Raw genomic sequence first — 21,776 nt, forward strand, 5'->3', positions numbered from 1 at the left:
TAAATGAGTGCGACTGTGAAATCGCCCAACATAACGGGATGCTCATACTTACTTGCAACACTGCTTCTTGATATTGCGGCCCCCGAACTTGGGCTTGTCCAGGCAGTTGGTGCAGACTCCGCAGTCCTCAGGGACCTGGCAGCCAGGACACTGCCCGCAGCGCCGCGACCGCCGCCCCTTCCTGGGCACCGCCCCTCCCTCCTGGATAGTCTTGGTGTGCCTCATCACAGGCTTGATGGGAGGGGACTGGGGCTCCGCTTCTTCCGAGCCCGCCACTGAAGATTTGTCTACGGGGGGGGGGGGGGGGTTAAACAGAATAAGGTATGGCCCTTACCCTCAAACGCCATGACTTCGTTGATGTGTCCGGGGAGCATTTGAGTATGCGAGTGGGTCATACTTCATTACAAATATTCAAAAAGGGGACGTGCCCGTTTAACGCGGATCTTACCATCATTCCCCATGGAAGACAGGATCTTTTCTCTCTCCTCCCACGGCAAGGCACTGAGGGTGGGCATGTCGTCGGGGAACACGGCCCGGTTGCGGCCCAGGGCCACAGCGGCGCGCCGACACACGTGCTTGATGCGCGGCCCTCGCACCGACGTCTCCGAAGAGTCGCTCTCTTGGCTCTGGCAGAGCAAAGCCAACGATATCAATAAAGTATAACTTGACTTGATGAAGTGCCCAAATTCTGGGACTGTATTTCAAGTACATTTTTATTTTATTATTATTTTATTTTTTTAAGACATCTATATTAACTCTTATAAATCAGTCTCTGAAGGGGCAACTCTAATAGGGTCGTAATCGTGGGAAAGGAAACAAAATATGAAGCAGACTTAGTTGATGCAGAACATACAGCCTTCTGTTATCACCCAGTGACATTTGTTAATTTCCTAAGCTATAGCCTATCATACAATATTTTACATACAGCAGGTTATTAAAGGACTGTAGAGTTCAGTCTGCTTAAATGTGATTTTTGTGTGGTGGAAAAATCCGGCATCACCATACTGGTATCGTGACAGCTCTAATCTGTAAACCGTCTTTCTCTAGGCCCTCTTCCCTCGACAGATACACATCTTTGTTTTCTGAAGGAGAGTACTTCAACAGAATTTGTGCACGGCTGTCTGCATAATGTACAAAGTGGCTTGGCAGAATTCCCCTTGTATAACCCCCTTTCAGGGAGATTCCAGCTATCAAGTTTCAGTCTTTGTTCAAAAAACACTCGCAATGCTATTTATAGCAGCAAAGATTCTCAGAATCATGTCAAAATGATTTTATCGTGGTTATGTTGAGACAGCGATGAGACAAAATAAACCAACAGAAATAGCTTAGTCAGTGAAGGGGAGAGGAGCAGGGGGAGAAAGAGGGGAACTAACCTGAACTTTAGGATGGTCTGGAGACTTCAGCGACTTGCTCTTCTCGATCTTGAACAACTGCGCTTTGGCCTTCTTCAGCAGGCCTGCCACCCGCTTGTCGGCCACAGGCAGCTTCTCGGCGTGCGCCAGCATGGAACCCAGTGACGGGGCAGCCAGGGGCTTCTTGCTGCCGATCTGCCCCAGGGGGAGGCCTGTCAGCTGGGCAGGGGCACTTGTTTTCTCCTTCTCCCCAGGCTCAGCCTCTGGCCCCCTCTCCAAGGGCCGGGTCTTTTTGGAGGCGCGGCCCTTGGTCAAGATAAGGGGAATAGAGGAGTGGACTGCAGCCCTGTCTACAGGTGCCGTCTCTGTACCCGAGTCTACGGACACAGACTTCTTCCTCCCAGGTGTCTTTTTAGGAGCGATGGAGGTCAGAGACTCCTCCCCGTCCCTCCCCTCCACGGCAAACAGGCAGGGGGTCGTATTAGGAGAGGCGTCTGGAGTGGACGCCTTCCCTCTCCTCTCCCAATCTTTTCTACCTTCCCTTTTGTTCTCTTTCTCACGCTCTCTGCTTTTCTCAGTCTCCCTTTCCATCTCCTTGACAGGAGCCGATTCCCGGGAAGCCGAGGTGCTCCTCTCTCTCCCCCCTTTCCCGGCACCGCGGCCCGTCTCCTGGGGGCTGGAAGTGAAGAGGGGGAAGAGTTGGGAAGAGGAGGAAGAGGCAGAGTTGCCGCCCGTACCGCCACCAAGGCTCCCGGCTGCTCTGTGTCCATCGGAGGAGGAAGGCCCATGTGAGGAGAGGCCCAGGGGGCCCGGTGAGAAGGTACTGAAAGGGGCAGGTGTTAAGGCACTAGTGGGCAGAGAGCTGGAGGAGCTACAGGTGCTGCTGGCACCAGTGGAGACAGAGCCTGTCAGCAGACACAGTTCAGAGGGGGCCTTTCCTGGCGGGGCCCCTGGCTGGTTGCTCCGTGTGGTCATGGAGTGTGAGGGAGACCGGGGCTGCCCACGCAGGGGTCCCAGGGTCTTCCTCCTCCTGCGTCTCACCGACCGGCCCGACTTGGGGGAGGACTGGAGGGGGGACAGCGATCCCGGGCTGCTCCCCGATGACGACTGCAAGGTGACCGACTCAAAGATGCGCGAGTGCGCCTCGCTGGGAGTAAAGCGTGGGGCGCGCAGCAATGGGCTGCGCTTTTGGAGCGGTGACTCGAAGCAGGACGAGGGGTGCTGCTGGTGGTGGTGGTGGTGCAGTGGGGAGTACAGGCGGGTGCCTGCCCCGGACCCACCGCCACTGCCTGGCGCGGGGTAACCCGCTGGAGCAACCCCCCCGGCACCATGGGGCATTAGACCTACGTCTTGGGCCGTGAGAGGGGGAGGGCGGAAATTGTCGAAGATGGGCTTGCGGATAAGACCCTCCTTGGCATACTTAGCGGAGGAGAAGTACTGCTGCTCGGTCCGAGACCGTGATGTCCAGCGGAAGGTGGGCTCTCTCAAGATGGACCTTCGCTTGTCCTGCAGGCTGGAGAGCACCAATGACGGGCCTTGGAGAAACGGGTGGGGCAGGATCCAAGGGGAGTGGGGGTGATGTTCCGCCGTAATGGAGCCTGACTGGGCCTGCTGTGGGGGGCTAAGGAGAGGGGGAGGTGGGGGGGACGAGGAGGCAGCCTGTTGAGAATTGGACATCAACACTCCTGTGGCTGGACTGATGATGGCCTTCTTCCCTCCGGTGGCCAGGCTGCCTCTTCCCCTTGCCCCAAGGCTGCCCCTGCCCACACCCTGGCCTCTGCGGCCCCTCTCAATCAGCACCCGCTGCTCCGGCTCGGGCTCCGACAGCGGCCTGGAGGTGTGCAGCAAGTCCCCCTCCCTCTCTCCCTGGGAGGACGGGGAGTGGTCTCGCTCGGACAGGGCCTGAGTGCCCTCCGAAGCCTGGGAGTCGCACGACGAGTCGTCCAGGCTGGGGCTGCTGGAGCGGGACGACTCTCCCGACGATAGCTGGGAGGAGTGCTGGGACACGGCGCTGGAGCCACACGAGGCGGCGCTGCTGCTGAAGCGCCCGTTGCTGGTGCTGTTGTTGCAGCGGTTGTTGAGCAGACTGGCCGCCACGGCCGTAGCACTGCTGGCTGCGATGGCGGCGGGGGGAGGGATGGTGTCGACCGGAGCTGCGGTCACGGCTGTAGCAGCGGCGGTAGTAACTGCAGCTGTAGACGCCCGCATGGGGGAGGAGGCCGAGGCGGGCTGGGGGGCAGCGACAGGGGGCGGGACAGCATCAAACCGTGCCATCTTCATGTGGGGGTGAGGGGCCCCGAAGCTGCCCTCGTCCTCGATGAAGCGCTTTGGGGTTTTGATGATGCGCAGTGAGACGGTGCTCACCACGGGCATGATGAACTGCCTGATGTTCTTCAGCTGCGTTCTCCTCCTCTTCCGGATGCCTGCCTCCATGCCTGCCCCCCCCTGGCTTCCTATGGCCACCGCCTCCTTCTCTAACAGTTTCTTTTTCTGCGCACCTTTCTTGGCACGCTGCAGCAGCTGCTTGGCGATTGCGGCGTCAGTGCGTTTGGAGGGGGGAACGATCCGCACGGGCTTGACGTGGCGAGGGCTGGTTCTCAGGTTCAGCGGCCTGCCCAGCTTGGAAGGAGAGGATTCGGCGAGCGGGCTGGAGGGCGGGGAGGAGCTGTGGACGTCGGGGCTGTCGTCCTCCTCAGCAACGTGGGACGCCCTGAGCTTAGACTGCTGTTGAGGAGTGTGGGGGTCCCTATATCTGTCCCGGCGGACCCTGAAGGCCTTTTGTTTGGTTTCATCTGAACCAGAGGCCTGGGCAGCAGCGGAGGCAGCCTCGGCTTTGAGGCGCTCGGCAGAGGGAGGCCGTCCTCGTCTGCGCCGAGGCACGCCGGGCACCGGGACACATTTCCTGGCGATGGCCTTGAGCCGCGACTTGAGCGGGCTCAGTTTGACCTCGCGCAGCCGCTTCAGTTTGGTCACCTTGGACACGCGGCTCGCTTTGGGAGGCTTGGCCTCTGTGTCGTGCTGCTGCTGCACGGAGCCCAGGGGCGTTCTCTTGGTGGCCTTCTTCTCCTTCCCGTCCTCGGCCCTGTCCTTGCGGTGTGCAGCTGTGGAGGCGTGCTCCTGCCCCACCTGCCTGCTGTCATTGTTGTTGGCTGCATGGCTGCGGGCCTCCCAACTCCTCTGTGTGACAGAGGCTGGAGGACGGCCTCTCCTCTTCTCTACGGAGCCAGGCGGCCTCCCGGGCAGCCGCTTGGCCTTCTCCGCAAGCCGTTCCTGGCCCTCAGGTTTCCCCAAGGCAGGCGAAGGGCCAGCGCCTGCGGCCCCTTTCTGTGCAGTCAGGGCCCGTGGGGGTCGGCCTCTGGGCTTCTTCTCCTGCGTGGGAGTAACTGGTATAAAACAGAAACAGAATGGGTTTCAAATAAGTGGGGCTGAACTACAAAACACTACTTCTAATATTTTTGAGAGAGAACAAGATATTGATTGTGAGTGTACACACACAAAACTATGTGAACATCTTCCACTAGATGTTGGAACATTGCTGCAGGGACTTGCTTCCATTCAGCCACAAGAGCATTACTGAGGTGGGGCACGGATGTTGGGCGATTAGGCCTGGCTCGCATTCGGCGTTCCAATTAATCCCTAAGACGTTCGATGGGGTTGAGGTCATGGCTCTTTGCAGGCCAGTCAAGTTCTTCCACACCGATCTCGACAAACCAGGCCTAATCACCCAACAGTGCCCTTCACTAATGCTCGTGGCTGAATGAAAGCAAGTCCCTGCAGCAATGTTCCAACATCTAGTGGAAAGCCTTCCCAAAAGAGTGGAGGCTGTTATAGCAGCAAATGGGAAACCAACTCCATATTAATGCCCATTGTTTTGGAATGAGATGGACGAGCAGGTGTCCCCATACTTTTGGTCATGTAGTGTACATAAATAAAATAATCTCACCTGCCAACGTCCTTGACGGACTCTGTTTTCGTCGGTGTTCACTGACTGTACTAAACCCTCCAAATGCTCCTTCCTATGGAGGGAAAATACAAGAAACACATGAAATGGCCAAAATGTTTTCTGAAATACTTCAACCGAATAAGAGAATGAATGTATTATTTTTTTACAGGTCAAAGTGATGAGTGAATAACAGATTCCTAATTCAAAGGCTCCATCCAAACCACAATGTTCAGTCCTAGCTCTACACTTCAGTCATCCCATACTGAAACTACTCAAAACAAGGACAGAGTTTAGTCCCCTTGACAATAACGGTAGTCCAATCTCACTTTCGCCTGGCTGCTGACTCATTCCAGTTGGGCTCCAGTCATTTCGTTTCCCTATGCTTTACAGATTTGGTGCCTAAAGCGGCTGGAGAAGGCTCAGTCAGAACGTTAGACGTTCTCAATTTGAAACTGTCCAACTCAGAGCTGAGTAACAGACGGTGCCGCCAAAACCACAAGTCAGTCAAGCCTTTTCCTGTTTTAGGTGAATGCTAAGCTGATTAGTCACACCTCGGGGGGGAGCGCAGGGTCGGAAACTTTCCGGTAAATTTCTGGATTTTTTCCATGTGAAGTGAAGCCCAGGAATTTGGGGAATGTTGCTTAAATTCATCAAGAGAGTTAAGCTAACAGTGAACCTTTTTTGTGAGATACACAAGGCAATTATTGTCTTGTGACATATTTTGGTTAAACTATCCCCAATTCAATGGAATTGCAACCCTCTACATGCACAGTGCATTCTTCCATCACATGTACAGCTGATTCTCAAGATCTTGCACACTAATGAGATGCTATTGAGCCCACACTACTATACTGTCTGAGCCAAGGACTACATTCTTTATGGTAATTTTTGAATACAATACTGGGTGGGGTGAATATATTTTATAGAACATACATGATTTTCTGTTAACTAGTAAATGGTAGCCTACAGCAAAGTGTGTTTAAATCATTTCTAACTTGTTAACAATTTCTGCTAGTTAGTTTTTGCTACCATGTGGGTTTTAGCTTGCTTGAGCCTGCTAACTGAGGTGTGTTAATTTACCTGTTTCCATACATGTTTCATTTTGAAACATTTCTCTTAAAAAGGAGTTGTTTAATCTAACTGCTTAACGATTTATATGTGCATGGAATTGTATTTTTATTTTAAAAAATTACATCAAAAATCTAATCTTTACAGGAAAATGCCACGGGCACTGTCGGGTGTGTGGAGACATTTCACTGCAGTTAATGTAGAAGGAAAAGCTGTGCACATTTGCAAATACTGTGACAAATCACGTGTGAAGAATGCAAAGATGCATAATCTGGCCAAGTGCATAAAGTTCCCTTAGCACTCACAAACTCTGACAAAAGTCCCTCTACTTCTATTCGAGGTGAAAATGATGAATCAGACACCTTATAGATAGCAACAGCTCATGGTCCTCCTGGAATCCAAAGTTTTTTTGACTCAATGGAGGAACGCAGTCAGAGAAATGCTGATGAATGTCTTGCTCGAACTGTGTATGCAACTGGTTCACCTCTGATGCTCACAGGCAATGTGTATTGGAAACATTTCTGAATGTTCTTTGCCCAGCATACACCCCTCCAACCAGACATGCTTTATCTACTCATTTGCTGGATGCAGAGTTCAAGTGAAGGTCAAGCAAATCATAGAGAAAGTAGTCTGTTGAAATCATCTGATGGGTGGTCGAATGTTCGTGAGCAAGGAATAATTAACTACATCATCTTCACCCCTCAACCGTTATTCTACAAGAGCACAGACACAATTGACACACCGGTCTCTACATTGAGGATGAGCAGAAGGCAGTCCATGACCTTGGACCACAGAAGGTATTTGCACTGGTGACAGACAATGCTGCGAACATGAAGGCCTCTTGGTCAAAAGTGGAAGAGTCCTACCCTCACATCACACCCATTGGCTGTGCTGCTCATGCATTGAATCTGCTCCTTAAGGACACCATGGCACTGAAAACTATGGATACACTCTACAAGAGAGCCAAGGAAATGGTTAGGTATGTGAAGGGTCATCAAGTTACAGCAGCAATCTACCTCACCAAGCAAAGTGAGAAGAATAAGAGCACCACATTGAAGTTGCCCAGCAACACCCGTTGGGGTGGTGTTGTCATCATGCTTGACAGTCTCCTGGAGGGGAAGGAGTCACTCCAAGAAATTGCAATATCACAGTCTGCCGATATGGACAGCCCCATCAAGAGGATCCTCCTGGATGATGTATTTTGGAAGAGAGTGGTAAGCAGCCTGAAACCTATAGCAGTAGCCATTGCACGGGTTGAGGGAGACAATGCCATCCTGTCTGATGTTCAGACTCTGCTTGCAGATGTAAGAGAAGAAATCCATACTGCCCTGACCACTTCACTGTTGCTCCAAGCAGACGAAACCGCAGTTCTGAAATACATAAAAAAACATGAAGACTTCTGTCTGAAGCTCATACACGCCGCAGCGTACATGTTGCACCCAAAGTATGCTGGCAAGAGCATTCTGTCTGGTGCAGAGATCAACAAGGCCTATGGTGTCATCACTAGCATGTATCGCCACCTTGGCCTGGATGAGGGCAAGGTTCTTGGCAGTCTGGCGAAGTACACTTCCAAGCAAGGGCTTTGGGATGGAGATGCAATATGGCAGTCGTGCCAACATATCTCATCAGCCACCCGGTGGAAGGGACTTTGTGGAGCTGAGGCTCTATTCCCTGTTGCCTCCATCATCTTCCAAATCCCACCAACATCAGCCACCTCAGAGCTCAACTGGTCCTTGTCTGGGAACACACACACCAAAGCACACAACAGGCTGACCAACACAAGGGTTGAAAAATTGGTGGCCAGCCGGGCAAATATGAGGCTTTTTGAGCCTGACAATGAGCCATCCTCAACAAGGTTGAAAAGTGACAGTGAAGATGAGGCCTCAGTCTGATGTTCAAGAGGTGGACATTGAGGAGGTCCAGGGAGAAGACATGGAAGCCTGAGAGGAAGACAACCAATGCTCTAGTCTCTAGAATATCATTTTACAGACATTTTTGGGAGATGCGATGGATCATTGAATATTCCCTTTCATTTGTTGTTCAGTGAAATCATCCCATGTGAAGAGTCAACTCATTTAAAGTTAAATTTGTAACTAAAATGTTATATTTTTTTTTTATTGGAAGGATTTAATCATTTGCAATTATGTCTACTTATGATAAGGTAAAAGGTTTAGGTTTCTCGTTCATCTTTTATTGAACACACAATAATGGTGTATAGGTATAAAAGACAAGTATGTAATTCTTATCTAAACATAAAAAAGCAGACAGAAACAAGACCCAGAGTTCTAGGTACAAAACAAATAATACAAAACAAGACATACAGAACAAGGATAGGTAGAAAGAAAGAGGGTAGCTGCCCCCCGAAAATTCCTATGCAGTTTAGTTTTGGAATAGTGTAATACCTTGAATTGTATGAGACGATGTCTGGAGTTAATGGAGCAGGTGTGGATATACTCCAAGCCATCTTCCCAGTCTGCCACAGAAATGTCAGTCCCTAGTTCTTGCTCCCATTTTGCCTTAAATGGCATCTGTAAAAGGTATGCTAACAGATTGAAAAGCATCATATAGAAGAGATATAAGTTTGTCTGAGGTGGGGATTATTTTTTATGCATCCGTCAAACATGGAAGGTTTAGCATTCCCAAATGTCTGGAGGTGTTTTCTAACAGTCTCTAATTTGTAGGTATCTGAAAAAGTTACTTCTGGGAAGATAAGTTTCCCTCAGCAACTCACAGGAGGCAAAGGTCCCTTCTATATATAGATCCCCTATGGTATTTATCCCCAACTCTGACCATTGCTCAAAGGTGTTATCAAGGTTAGAGGGGGCAAAGGAGGGATTCCTCGCAACTGGGAGCATGAATGATATTGGTCTAAGATCAAAGTGGACTTTAATTCGCTTCCAGATTCGGACTGTGCTATGTATAATAGGATTGTTACTATAAAGTGACATCTCCAGATTGACAGGCGACAAATCACACCGCCAATAGAGAAGGGGTGACAATCCTCACGCTCCATACTAAGCCAGCTGGATGACGGAAGTGCGTCATCCAGCAAAAACGTAACAGCACGGAGGTTAGCAGCCCAATAGTAAAATATAAAATTTGGGAGAGACAATCCTCCTTCCATTTTGGATTTGCAGAAGTGTTTTTTACCTATCCTGTGTGTTTTATAATCCCAGATGAAAGGATTGATAATTGAGTCCAGTTGTTTATGAAAGGATTTAGGTATGAATACTGGGATGTTCTGGTATAGGTAGAGCAGTTGTGGGAGGAAGACCATTTTAATGGCAATAATTCTTGCGAGCAGAGAAATTGGGAGAGTTCTCAAAAATGTTGTTTGCCTTGAGTTTTGCATCAGAGGGGAAATTCTCTTTAAATAGTGAGGAGTATTGTTTGGTAACTACAATTCCTAGGTAGGTAAATTTCTGAAGATATCTTCCAGTTAAGTTGTTCTAGCCAAGAGGTGTTTTGCAACCGTATGCGCATTAATTCGCTCTTGATCCAATTTATTCTGTATCCCAAGAAAGGTACCAAACAAATTAATCACATCAAGTGATTAGCTGGGATACTAGCTTGGGGTTCTGTTACAGAGGACAATGTCATCTGAGTATATGGAAATCTTATTTAGAGTATCTTTAGTATTATAGCCGCGTATTGCTGCATGAGATCTGATCGCCAGAGCGAGAGGTTCAATAATTAGAGCAAAGAGCATAGGCGACAGCGCACAACCCTGCCTTGTCCCTCTAGAAAGGTTAAATCGGGGCGACTGATTGGTTAGTGAGTATTCTCGCACAGGGGTTCCTATATAAAAGCTGGATCCAATTTATGAACCCATCACCAATATTACATTTCTGTAGGACCTTGAATAGATAGGACCACTCAACTTGGTCAAAGGCCTTTTCGGCATCAAGAGATATAACGGCAAGGTCCACATTAGGTAACCTCTGAGAATACATCATGTTGAAGAGGCGCCTGAGATTGCAGAATAAGTTTCTGTTAGGGATAAAGCCAGTCTAGTCCGAATGGACCAATTTGCCCATTAAAGTGCTAAGCCTGTTAGCCAGAGTTTTTGCTAAAATCTTTTGGTCTGTATTAAGGAGAGATATTGGTCTATATGACCCTACCTCTTCCAGATCTTTACCCTTCTTATGTATAACTGTAATGAACGCCTCATCCAAAGAAGGTGGGAGAGCTCCGTCCTCATTGGCCTGAAACAACATTTTGTGCAGGTAGGGAGAGAGCATGTTGCTGAATGTTTTATAGAATTCACCAGGGTATCCATCTGGGCCCGGGGTCTTGCCACTCTTTAGAGATTTAATTGTTTCTCGAATTTCTGCACAAGATATTTCCTTATTCAGGAAGTTGGAATCTTCCTGGTTCAGGGCAGGGAGATTACAGTCCTCCAAAAAGTTTTGCATAATTAAGGGGTTAGGATCCGCTTTAGATGTGTATATAGAGTCTCGTAAAACTGACGTAATCTGTCATTGATGTCTTTGGGGGAAGAGAGTAATTCCCCAGATGCAGATTTAACTTTGTGAATCATTCGGTCACTCACATTTTTTCTAAGTTGTCTGGCGAGTAATTTGTGTGGTTTGTCACCAAACTCAAAATATTTTTGCTTGGCATAGAGAAAAGATTTAGCGATTTTAGCTGAGAGAATCTGATAATATTAAAATTTTAAAGAGGTAATTTATGTTTCTCCATAGATGGATGGCTAGCATTTTCACTATCCAGTAAGTGAATTTGTTCTTCCAATTATTTTCTGTTTTGCCTACTCCTGGCAGCCTGAAAGGAGATACAGCCTCACAAATTAGCCTTCAGTGTTTCCCACAATAATGCTGGGGAAGTCTCTGTTGTCGTTGGTATCAAGGAAAAATGTAATTTGGTCTTTAAGATGTTCACAGAATGTTGGTTCTGTGAGGAGCTGAGGATTCAACCTCCAGACCCTCTCGTTTGGTACGATGTCACCCAATCTCAGGGAGAAGGTGAGTGGACTGTGGTGAGATTATAATATCATGATACCTCACATTACAGGTATAGGGGTGTAATTTCGCATCAACCAAAAAAGTAGTCAATTCGAGTATAAACATTGTGAACATGAGTAAAAGGAGTATTCCCAACCCGTAGGGTTAGAGATCCTCCATATATCAAATAAGTTAGAACTTTTTATGTAGTTATTCAAGAATTCGCTTGAATAGAAGGTAGGGGTACCCCGGGTAGAGGATCTATCCAAATATTGGTCTAGCACACAGTTAAGGTCCCCTCCAATGACCAAATTAGTATGGGAGATATCTGGAATCAGGGCAAGGACTCTTTTGAAAAAAAGAGAGGTTATCAATGTTGGGTTTATTATTTAGTAGATTTGCAGAAGTAGAGTGGATCTCTGCTATTACGATCACATAAAACCACTATTGCGGATAAAGAGGGTTATGTAGAAAGGGAATTCGTTTCCGTACCAGAATCGCTGTGCCTCTTGTTTTGGCAGAGAAGTTAGTGATACACTTGCCCCACCCACCTACATTTAAGTCTGCTATGAGAATTGTTTTTCAGATGGGTTTCTTGCAAAAATATCAGACGAGAGTGCTTTCAAGTGAGCTAGGACCTTGCCTCGCTTAACTTCTTATGGCAGGGACAGTAGCTTGGAAGAAAAGGTGCCCAGAGTAAACTGCCTGCTCCTCAGTCCCAGTTGCTAATATATGCATATTATTAGTATATTTGGATAGAAACTTCAGAGTGTTTTCTAAAACTGTTTGAATGATGTCTGTGAGTATAACAGAACTCATATGGCAGGCAAAAATCTGAGAAAATTCAACCAGGAAGTGGGAAATCTTAGGTTTGTAGGTTTTCAACTCATCGCCTATCGAATACACAGTGGGATATGGGTCATTTTGCACTTCCTAAGGCTTCCACTAGATGTCAACAGTCTTTAGAACCTTGTATGATACTTCTACTGTGAAGGGGGGCCGAATGAGAGGGGATTGAGTAAGGTCTACCATGACCTGAACATGCGCTGACCATGCGAGCTCTGTTCCATCGCACCTCTGAAGACAAGGGAATTCTCCGGTTGGAACATTATTGAAGATTTGTGTTAAAAAGATCCTAAAGATTGATTCAATACATCTTTTGACATGTTTCTACTGACTGTTAGGGAACTTTTTGACATTGTCTGCTTTTAGTGAACGCGCTTCGTGACTTTGGATTTGTTTACCAAACGCGCTAACAAAAGTAGCTATTTGGACATAAATGATGGACATTACCAAACAAATCAAACATTTATTGTGGAACTGGGATTCCTGGGAGTGCATTCTGATGAAGATCAAAGGTAAGTGAATATTTATATTGTTATTTCTGACTTCTGTTGACTGCACAATATGGCGGATATATTTGTGTCTTGATTGGGCTCTGAGTGCCGACCTCAGATTATTGCATGGTTAGCTTTTTCCGTAAAGCTTTTTTGAAATCTGACACAGCGGTTACATTAAGGAGAAGTGGATCTAAAATTCCATGTATAACACTTGATCTTTGATCGACGTTTATGATGAGTATTTCTGTAAATTGATGTGGCTCTCTGCAAAATCACCGGATGTTTTTGAACTACTGAACATAACGCGCCAATGTATACTGAGATTTTTTGATATAAATATGAACTTTACCAAACAAAACATACATGTATTGTGTAACATGAAGTCCTATGAGTGTCATCTGATGAAGATCAAAGGCTAGTGATTAATTTTCTCTCTATTTCTGCTTTTTGTGACTCCTGTCTTTGGCTGGAAAAATTGCTGTGTTTTTCTGTGACTTGGTGGTGACCTAACATAATCGTTTGTGGTGCTTTCGCTGTAAAGCCTTTTTGAAATCGGACACTGTGGTGGGATTAACAACAAGATTACCTTTAAAATTGTATAAGACAGTTGTATGTTTGAGGAATTTTAATTCTGAGATATCTGTTGTTTGAATTTGGCGCCCTGCACTTTCACTGGCTGTTGTCATAACGATCCCGTTAACGGGATTGCAGTCCTAAAAAGTTAATTGGTTCGTTTAAACCCTTGATATTCCAGGAAGTAAATGTAAGCCCCGCCCTACTGTGGTTTGTAGTTCCTATGGTGGCCTGCATAACATGTAACTCAATAAAAATGTAAAAAAGTGCACCAAACCATCACGATCAGCATATGTAGCACTGACCCCCCCCCTCCCCAACAGGCATACACATATAGAAGAAAAAATAAATGAAACACATCGTCTGGCCGATGCCAAAAATGCACGGTGCGACCTCGAACAGTTAAAACAAAAATAAAATCCCAACTATACGTTCCCCTCTCACTATCCTAGAACTTCTAACATATGAACTGGGGAGGCATCTACATTTAAATGGCATTAATATTAATTTACATACATTTCCATTGATTCCCATATACTATCGTTAGTGATTAAGGACGTGCAACTATACTTTTCCCTTCACAGAAAATACATTAGTGGAAAACAATCGGCAGAAAATAGCTTCATTTTCATCAGAGGTGGCAGGTAGCCTAGTGGTTAGAGCGTTGGGCCAGTAACCGTTAAGGTTGCAAGATCGAATCCCTGAGCTGACAAGGTAAAAATCTGTCTTTCTGCCCCTGAACAAGGCAGTTAACCCAACTCTAGGCCATCATTGTAAATAACAATTTGTTCTTAACTGACTTGCCTAGTTAAATAAAAAGGTAAAAATAAATACATTTTTTTAAAAAGCAGAACAGAAGTGCAATGCTATTTGGCTTTCAGCCACATAAGTAAATGAGCTTACAATGAAAAAGCAAGGATTTTTTTTGTTGCAAAAACAATGAATGGCCAGGATATTTCTAATGTTATCAAATTTTATTTGTCACATGCACCGAATAGACCTTACAGTCAAACGCTTACTTAAAAGCCCTTTAAACCAACAACACAGTTAAGGAAAAATAAGAGTTGAGAAAATGTTTCCGGTGACGAGCAGAAGTTACAATAAGAAGCATTTAAGATCTGTGTTTACAAAACGCAGCAAGATATTTCTCATCCATTCTCCTCTTTTTTTTCCTGAGTGAAAAACTCATAATTCTGCATTAACAGGACCCAGGTCAATTAAGGGCTTTTTAGTAGCCTATATCTCAAAAGGAAAATTGCCTATAAGCCTAACTAGATAAATGTTTCATGTAGCATATGATGGTCACAGACAGTCATAAGGCTACACCGATGTATTTAATGATGTCTATGGCACCGTTGAGCATGATATTGGTTTTTCTTCACTTCCAGGAAGTCCTATCAGGGCACACAGGTATCCTTAGCAGTAGCTGTTGCTAGGCTGCCTGACATCAGCTGTGATGTCACCCACTCAGTCATGTAATCTTTGAGAGGGCCCGATGGGACTCATCTCCTGACATAACACACAAACCCACTTAGTAGGGTACTTATTTTACTTTCCTCTAAAATGTTTCAATCTCTCCTAATGTTGAGGTAAGGCACAGTGAACGAGGACATCTCTAGCTATAGGAGTTACCTGAAGCTACCCAGACAGCATGCTAAACATGACTCATAGTGAGGTCAACAACATCCAATGGAGCTCTCAGTTGACTAGGCCTAGGCACCTCAAATGGAACCATATTGCCTGTTTATTACACTACTTTTGACCAGGGCCCATAGGGCACTAGATAAGGAATAGTGCGCCATATGGTTCCCTCGTCTACAAGTGTACATGATGACGGCGGACCTAATCAGTGCAGTCTCTACAGCGGGCTGGGGGATGTTTTATATCAGAATATAAAACGAGTCACTCACAGCACCAGGAAGTGTGTCCTTGGATTGATTCAATTCAAGATCTGCGCAACTGGAATTGGACAGAAATTGAATATTATTCTGTCTCCAGGACCCTCCATTTGTAATTACATCTGGGCCACAGGATGAGTGTGTAACAGTAATTATAGATAAAGCAGATCAAACAGGAGGCAGACAGACTCAATGTCCTCCAACACCAAGGTGGGACTCCGCTCATCAACCGCAAAATGCCTTTAAGTTTAACAGCAAACTTATATTTATATAGCACAAGTATTGTTGTTTATGACTGTCAGTACTACTGACCATTAGACCTGGGCAACTGGGCAAGTTGAGAGGCCAAAGACATCTCATACATGCATGTCAGAAAACACATAGGCCTTAGATGCCCACCTTAGCATGCCACCGTAGCGAGGCCTTAACCCAACTAGCCACAGTCCATAAAGCATCCCCAGCCAACCAACCCCGCAGGGCTGGTGAGATGATTAATATCTCAGAGTTCCTCTGGAAGTCTTTAGTGTCACTTCTCGTGCCGGAGGGGTGGGGGTGTGTCATTTCATAATCTTTATTTATAGCAGAATATGGGGCTGCAGTTTAAGTCCCTTCGGCCCCGTTTGTAGAGCAGCTGCTGTCTAGGAGTCCACACTACAGTCTTAACTCCAACCTGTATAGCACAGCCAACTTGTTGACGTCCCATATACTATTAATATTGTGATCAGATTCAGTTAGCGGCAATTTCATTTGGCATATAGCCTAGATTTTTGGTGATGACGACAAGTGTCGATAATTTGCAATATAGCAGCAGCCTCTAGTTTTGTTAATCATGTTGCCCTCTGATACCTGAATCTTTCAATCTAGCCATCTCTTACTTCAACGCTGACACTGATAGACTATGTGCTACAGTTCATTCAGGCAGCATTTCTCAGCATGTTCTCAGGCAAGTTGCTATAGGTGTTGGTTGGTTGGAGAGTGCTAAGGGGGCGGAACATGACAAACGCGAGTAGCTCGATGACGTCACACACACACTCTTCCCTCCGCGTGAACCACACCGCAAGATGTAAACAGAGCCAAAACAGGAGAGGGAATGAGGATGGGCAGAAAAGCAGGGTGTGTGTAGGGGGAGCAGCATCTTGACCACCTGGTACAGCAACTGAGCCTGTGGATGTTCCAGGGGAACTGCGAGCATGAAAAGGGGATGAACACGCTCGCACAGAAGCAATCAAAATCCCAATCTAAACAAGCCTCCCGCACACACACACAAGCCTCTCACTCCCCCATGCAGCCAGCCATGCGCTAGAGACGCACAAACTCGCTCCATGCCCAAAGGCAGGCCGGGGAGAGCAGTGTGCTGCAAAACCAAAAGGACCTATGGGCTCGCTTGCAGGAAAGGGAGCCACCTGCTTCGACTAGGACAGGGGTGGCAGGTAGCCTAGCGGTTAAGAACATTGGGCCAGTAACCAAAAGGTAGCTGGTTCGACTCTCCAAGCCGACTAGGTGAATCTGTCTGTGTGCTCTTGAGCAAGGCCCTAGTTGCTCCTGTAAGTCGCTCTGGATAAGAGCAGCTACTAAATTAATAAAATGTAAAGTGTAGTAAACAAAGAAGCAAGCCAGGGAGAGAAAGGGGATGAAAGGTAGCATGCATAACCTAGTCGGAAGGCTCTTGTTGGAAGAGGGCGACAAGTAAAGCTTGTGTACTCACTCTCCATATTTTCTTACCCCCTGCTTCTGTTTGTTTTACAGCCACAACATGCAAATTTTAACCTACACTTCCACGTCATGCATTGCCAAGTTCTTCCTCATTAGTTTAGTTAAGACAGAGCAACAGGTCCGATTCAAAGCGGAGATGTTCATGTTTCGGTCTGCTAGTTGGGCCTGTCCCCTGCAAGCACAGAACCATCAGACCGGATGTAAAAGTGGTTTGAGGTATTCTGTTATGCATCACTAGTACGTGGGTGTATATTGGCGAGGTGAGAAGCCCAATATGACTGTTCTATAAAATCGGATGATAACCTGAAAAAAAATAAAACACCAGTTAGTGATGTTCAGCTAAATTTTTATTAAAATGTATTTGTCTACTTTCAACAATTTACTTTCAAATATAATTTTAAAGACCAGGTATAGAAAAGAAGTCCCTGTAGTAGCTCCCTTTAAAAAGCAAGGTAAATAAGAGTCACAGACAGCTGCTCATCTCTTCAGGGATGCTGATGATCAACAGTCCCTGTAACCTCCACATCAAGTAGAACAACCGATCATTAACTCTCAGCCCTGGGATATTTAAAAGCGGTAGAATTCAGCTCCAAACTTCCTGGGAATCTAAATGTCTAGAGAACCTCAAGTCCCCCTTTAAATACAAGCATTGTTAACTTACTTTTAACTTTGATGCTTTCCTCATACTTCTAAACAATTCCATGCGATATAATCTTGTGAGACATCTGCCTTTTGCCTCAGACTGTCCTTGTACATCACTGCACTAACCTGGGACTGTGATGTTTAAACCCAAGTCAGTGGCGAGAGAAGTCAGAAAAAAAAATGTATGCAGATAAAATGTGCAAAGAAAATCTCGAAATGGTGAATGTGGTCAGGGAATAAGATTACGATCACAGGGAGAACTCAATCTGTTTATTTAACAATTGAGATTAATGCAATGAATGTCGGGCAGGATAAAAATGGCATGATATTTTGTACTTCGCAACTGTATTATTTAATGTGGGCTATAAGACTAAATCCAACCAAAAACCAATAAATAAAAAAAATGGTCTGGAGCTGGGTATGGACAAATTGGCCTACTGAGCATATTCTCATGATAGTAATTTGGAGCAGCCAAATTAAGGGCTAGAGGCTTCACTCCGATTTACTATGGATACTCCACCCCTCCTTTGAATTTCAATTGGGGAGGAGATCATACTGTATATGCCCTTCCGGTGACACATTCCTACTAAAAGGCCACTGGGGAATTCCTCTCAGGTAGCTCTGGCCAATGACTGCAATGGTGGGTCTCGGAAGAATTCGAAAAACTCAAGGAAGAATTCTGATTGTCCCACAAAAAGCTTGATATTAGTCCCTCTCAGGTGCCAAAACACTAGGTTAAAAAAAACAACATTGGTTCACATTTGCCCACACACACCAAACACCTACAAGGAGATGGATCGATGGCTCATGTTCCCAACACCTCACTCCCAACCGGGCAGGGAGAGGCAGCTCCAACCGGCACCCTAATAAAAACAAAGCTGAGGACACGCCTCCTGCGAGGTGCAATAAGGGACACAAAGTCTGGGGGACCAGCCCCAAACAGACACACAATTGACGGCTTTCTCACAGCTCTGAAAGCAGAGGCAAAAACCCTTTGGTCGCCTGATAGAGCAGAATAAAGCCGTGGATGGGAGGGCCTGTGACTAATTCTCCTCCCAGCATAGACCCTGGGGGAGGAAGCTTCGCTCTTCCCCTTTGATATCCGTGCCTGTGCTCTTTCAGCCGTCTGCACTTCATGAAAGCTGGAATAAAGCAGACAAAGCTCTGCCATATAAATAGGGCAAACACCTGCTGGACCCCTTCCGCCAAACACAAAATTTAGCAAAAACCAGTGGGGCAAAGCGTTCCGTTTGATAACATCTATTCAGCTGCACTTGTGTGAGGGATTGACATCGGTCTTAATCTGAGCCAAGAGAAAGACGGGTTCAATTCTAAGACACAACGAAAGTGAGTCAGATTTTTTTTGGGGGGGGGGGGGGGGGGGGACGACAAACAAAGAGCCCCAAAAAGACAACTATGACAGATGGGCGCTTTAATAAACAACCATCATTTGGCTGGATCAATAAAATAAATTTATTTTTTAACAATAAATTCAATAGCCTACAAATGCTGCCATTTGAACAACAATGGTCTACAAGCCCTCTTTTGAGGGATCCCAAAAGGCTTGGCTAATATATTCCAAAGTGGCAGCTGTCAGAAGAAAAGTTGAGCTCAGACAGCCCCTGTGTGGCTGAAGTGGATACGGGTCTGCCTGGAAGGAGGGCCTCAGTGTCCGGCTGCTCTGTGAGCTCAGCAGGCTGCGATGAGCCAGAACAATCCTGCCCAGGCGCAACATCCACTCTGAATGAAATCACAACACTGTGTCTACAACTTCCATGAGCGGCAAGTTCCACTGGGATTTTGGCCCTGTCCCACCGCATCCCAGATAGTGTGTTTTCCCCCTCTTTGTGTGTTTTGGGATAGAGGGAGGGGGACATGTTGATCCCCCTTCCTAAAAAGTGTTAACCCAGGCAGGGGGACTCATTTCCATAGCACTGGCCAACATCAAAGTAGATTCTATTAACCTTTCGGGTAATCTACTAGTGATGGTACGAGGTGTATACACACACACACAGGACAGAATCGGTGTTTCCAGTTTCACAATAGGTCCCATGATAAATGGCTCATTGAAATCACACACATGAGTATGGACTGGAGAACACTCAGAATATGATCTAAACATCAAACCTGAATAACACCAATAAATACTCTAATATAACAGTACATCTTACAACGTTGATAAAGTGTTGAGTTAACCTCCATGTCCGATCTACAACACTAGGGTCTACTTCCACTGCACTGAAAGCGTGCTCGTCATGAAAAAAGAAAGATGGTAGTTCGCTAAACCGAACACACCCCCACATCACAAGGTCCGTCAAAAGGCTCCTTATTGTAGCTTGCGAGCTCACAGTCAGTACTAGAACGATGAAATTTGGAGTAACACGCATCAAACATACATGATACTGGCGAATCCTTCTCAGGCCACCAAAAATTGTAGTTCGCTAGCACGTCATCATATGTCCAAAATTCCGACATTATTTTGGTACTACGCACTGTGTGTAGAGGGGGAAAAAACATGTCCACCTCCCATTTTCCTATGTATCAGCGATAGCTAGTTACGCGTAGTAAGTGCGTAGCATGGTAGAGGTTCATGAGCTAAACACTTAGCCAAATGAGCGAGTTCTACTACAAGCTAAATCCATCACCTAGCAAGCTACACAGACCATTAGTCAAACCCAAATCGCGAATAACGTCGTTTCCAACTAGCAACTTTAGATGCGTGGATCAAGGCAGAAAGATGAATAAATGCTAGCTAGCTGATAATTTAGTCAAGGTAAATAGCCTCGTTCTAAGGTTAGCCAACATTAGCATTATGCACTGACACCTCGCAGCAAGCTAGTGACAACGGTAGCTTCTTGAACTCTTCAATATCGGCGTCTAATGCTAAGCTAACTAATGCTTGTAACGTTACTACACTAGGGCAATTCAAACGAGGTGAGTATAAATAACGTTAGCTAGCTAGATGCCTTAGCAAGTATCAAAAACATGAAGTTCAGGTTCCTTGTCCTCCCCAAGTTGACATGTTTTGTTTTCAAACAGGAGCCTCGCTCGCTAACCGGGAGGTCCCATGCTACTGTAAATCAATGTAACACTAACATCACAGACAGTTAAAAAACGGAGATAACGTTAGCTAAATAACGTTGAAGTTAGAAAGCTGTTAAGCTAGTTATACTGTAGCAAACTGGCTCGTAAGATCTAATTCTGAAATCTGAAGAGTTGATTGTGATATATGATGCTCTATCCCTACAAGTCACCACCCCACAAATAAGCCAACGAACGATGGTTTAGCTTTATATCCCATCCTTCCTTTTTCGCCTCTGTGGCAATATTGGACAACCAGAGAGTCAATTTATTCACTTTGGCCAAATTGTGGCTAGAAAGTGAGCAGGCTACTTTTAACTCTTTGCAACATCAGCACCGTTGGTGCTACTCGGCTAACTAACGTTACCAATCCTACACGGGCATCCTTGTTGTGACTTCTGTGTTCATCACTGTAAAATGGTAGCAACAGCAGCACATGGATTGAAGCATGTTGATGGGCTTGATACCCAGTGAGGGGATGAAGGCCAAACAAAAAAAGTTAGCTTATTGGCGTTGACAAGTTAGGTCACACTCCTAACACCGAATACAGAGGCAGCATCATCCAACTCCTTGGTACTAACGTTACTGTTTAACATTGCTAGCGAGTGTGGGCACTTAATGTTACCTTCCTCCTTGAAGCTATTTAACGTTAACAAGTTAGCTAATAACCAACCACAATCAAGTTGGTGTTTTGCTTACCTCTCCGCTGCTTGAACCACTCGACTCCCCCAAAACATCCCGAAATGTCTGCAGGTTGCAACCGATAGCAGATGAGACCTGTAACGCTGCATCAAAGCCGGGCCCGAGCCCAGCCGTGTTCGGGTTGGTCCCAGTGCCACTTCGGAGGGAGGCCGTGACCCGGATTCGGCCCGCTCTCCTCCCGGTGCCTAAGTTGCTGCTCCCTCCGGGCCGAGCGGGGAACCGCCACCGACAGCTGTGCGCCATTTTACACTATGCCTGTCTGCCCTAAGATCAGAGAACTCAGTGGGCGTGGCCCTGAACCAGCATTTCGCATAACCCCCAGCCACTCACTAACGTGAAAAACATCCGTAGTCATGTTGCGGGGTGGGCATAAAGTGGCCCCGAATACGCATTTCTTCAATGTTCCTAGTCAATCACTTTATAGCCAAAGCTTAACTAAACAGGTTCCAGGGCCGTGTCGGAAAAACACACAGTTCTAAACGACTGACGCTTGATCCATCTCA

The 21,776-nt window shown here is 46.4% G+C and overlaps 1 protein-coding gene across 1 annotated transcript in view; it reads right to left on the reverse strand.

Annotated features, from left to right (window-relative positions):
- LOC120029128 (histone-lysine N-methyltransferase 2A-like) overlaps window positions 1–21,516 on the reverse strand; it is a 47,121-nt gene extending 25,605 nt beyond the window's left edge. The window contains exons 1-5 of the mRNA XM_038974437.1: window positions 21,271–21,516; window positions 5,296–5,368; window positions 1,374–4,735; window positions 449–626; window positions 53–287 (exon numbers count right to left, since the gene is read on the reverse strand). Of these exons, the coding sequence (XP_038830365.1) occupies window positions 53–287; window positions 449–626; window positions 1,374–4,735; window positions 5,296–5,368; window positions 21,271–21,516 (4,094 nt within the window). The remainder of the gene's footprint in view (window positions 1–52; window positions 288–448; window positions 627–1,373; window positions 4,736–5,295; window positions 5,369–21,270) is intronic.
- Between the last annotated feature and the right edge of the window lie 260 nt (window positions 21,517–21,776).

Source organism: Salvelinus namaycush, chromosome 34 (genome assembly GCF_016432855.1).
Source record: "Salvelinus namaycush isolate Seneca chromosome 34, SaNama_1.0, whole genome shotgun sequence".
In the NCBI taxonomy this organism is placed as follows: domain Eukaryota; kingdom Metazoa; phylum Chordata; class Actinopteri; order Salmoniformes; family Salmonidae; genus Salvelinus; species Salvelinus namaycush.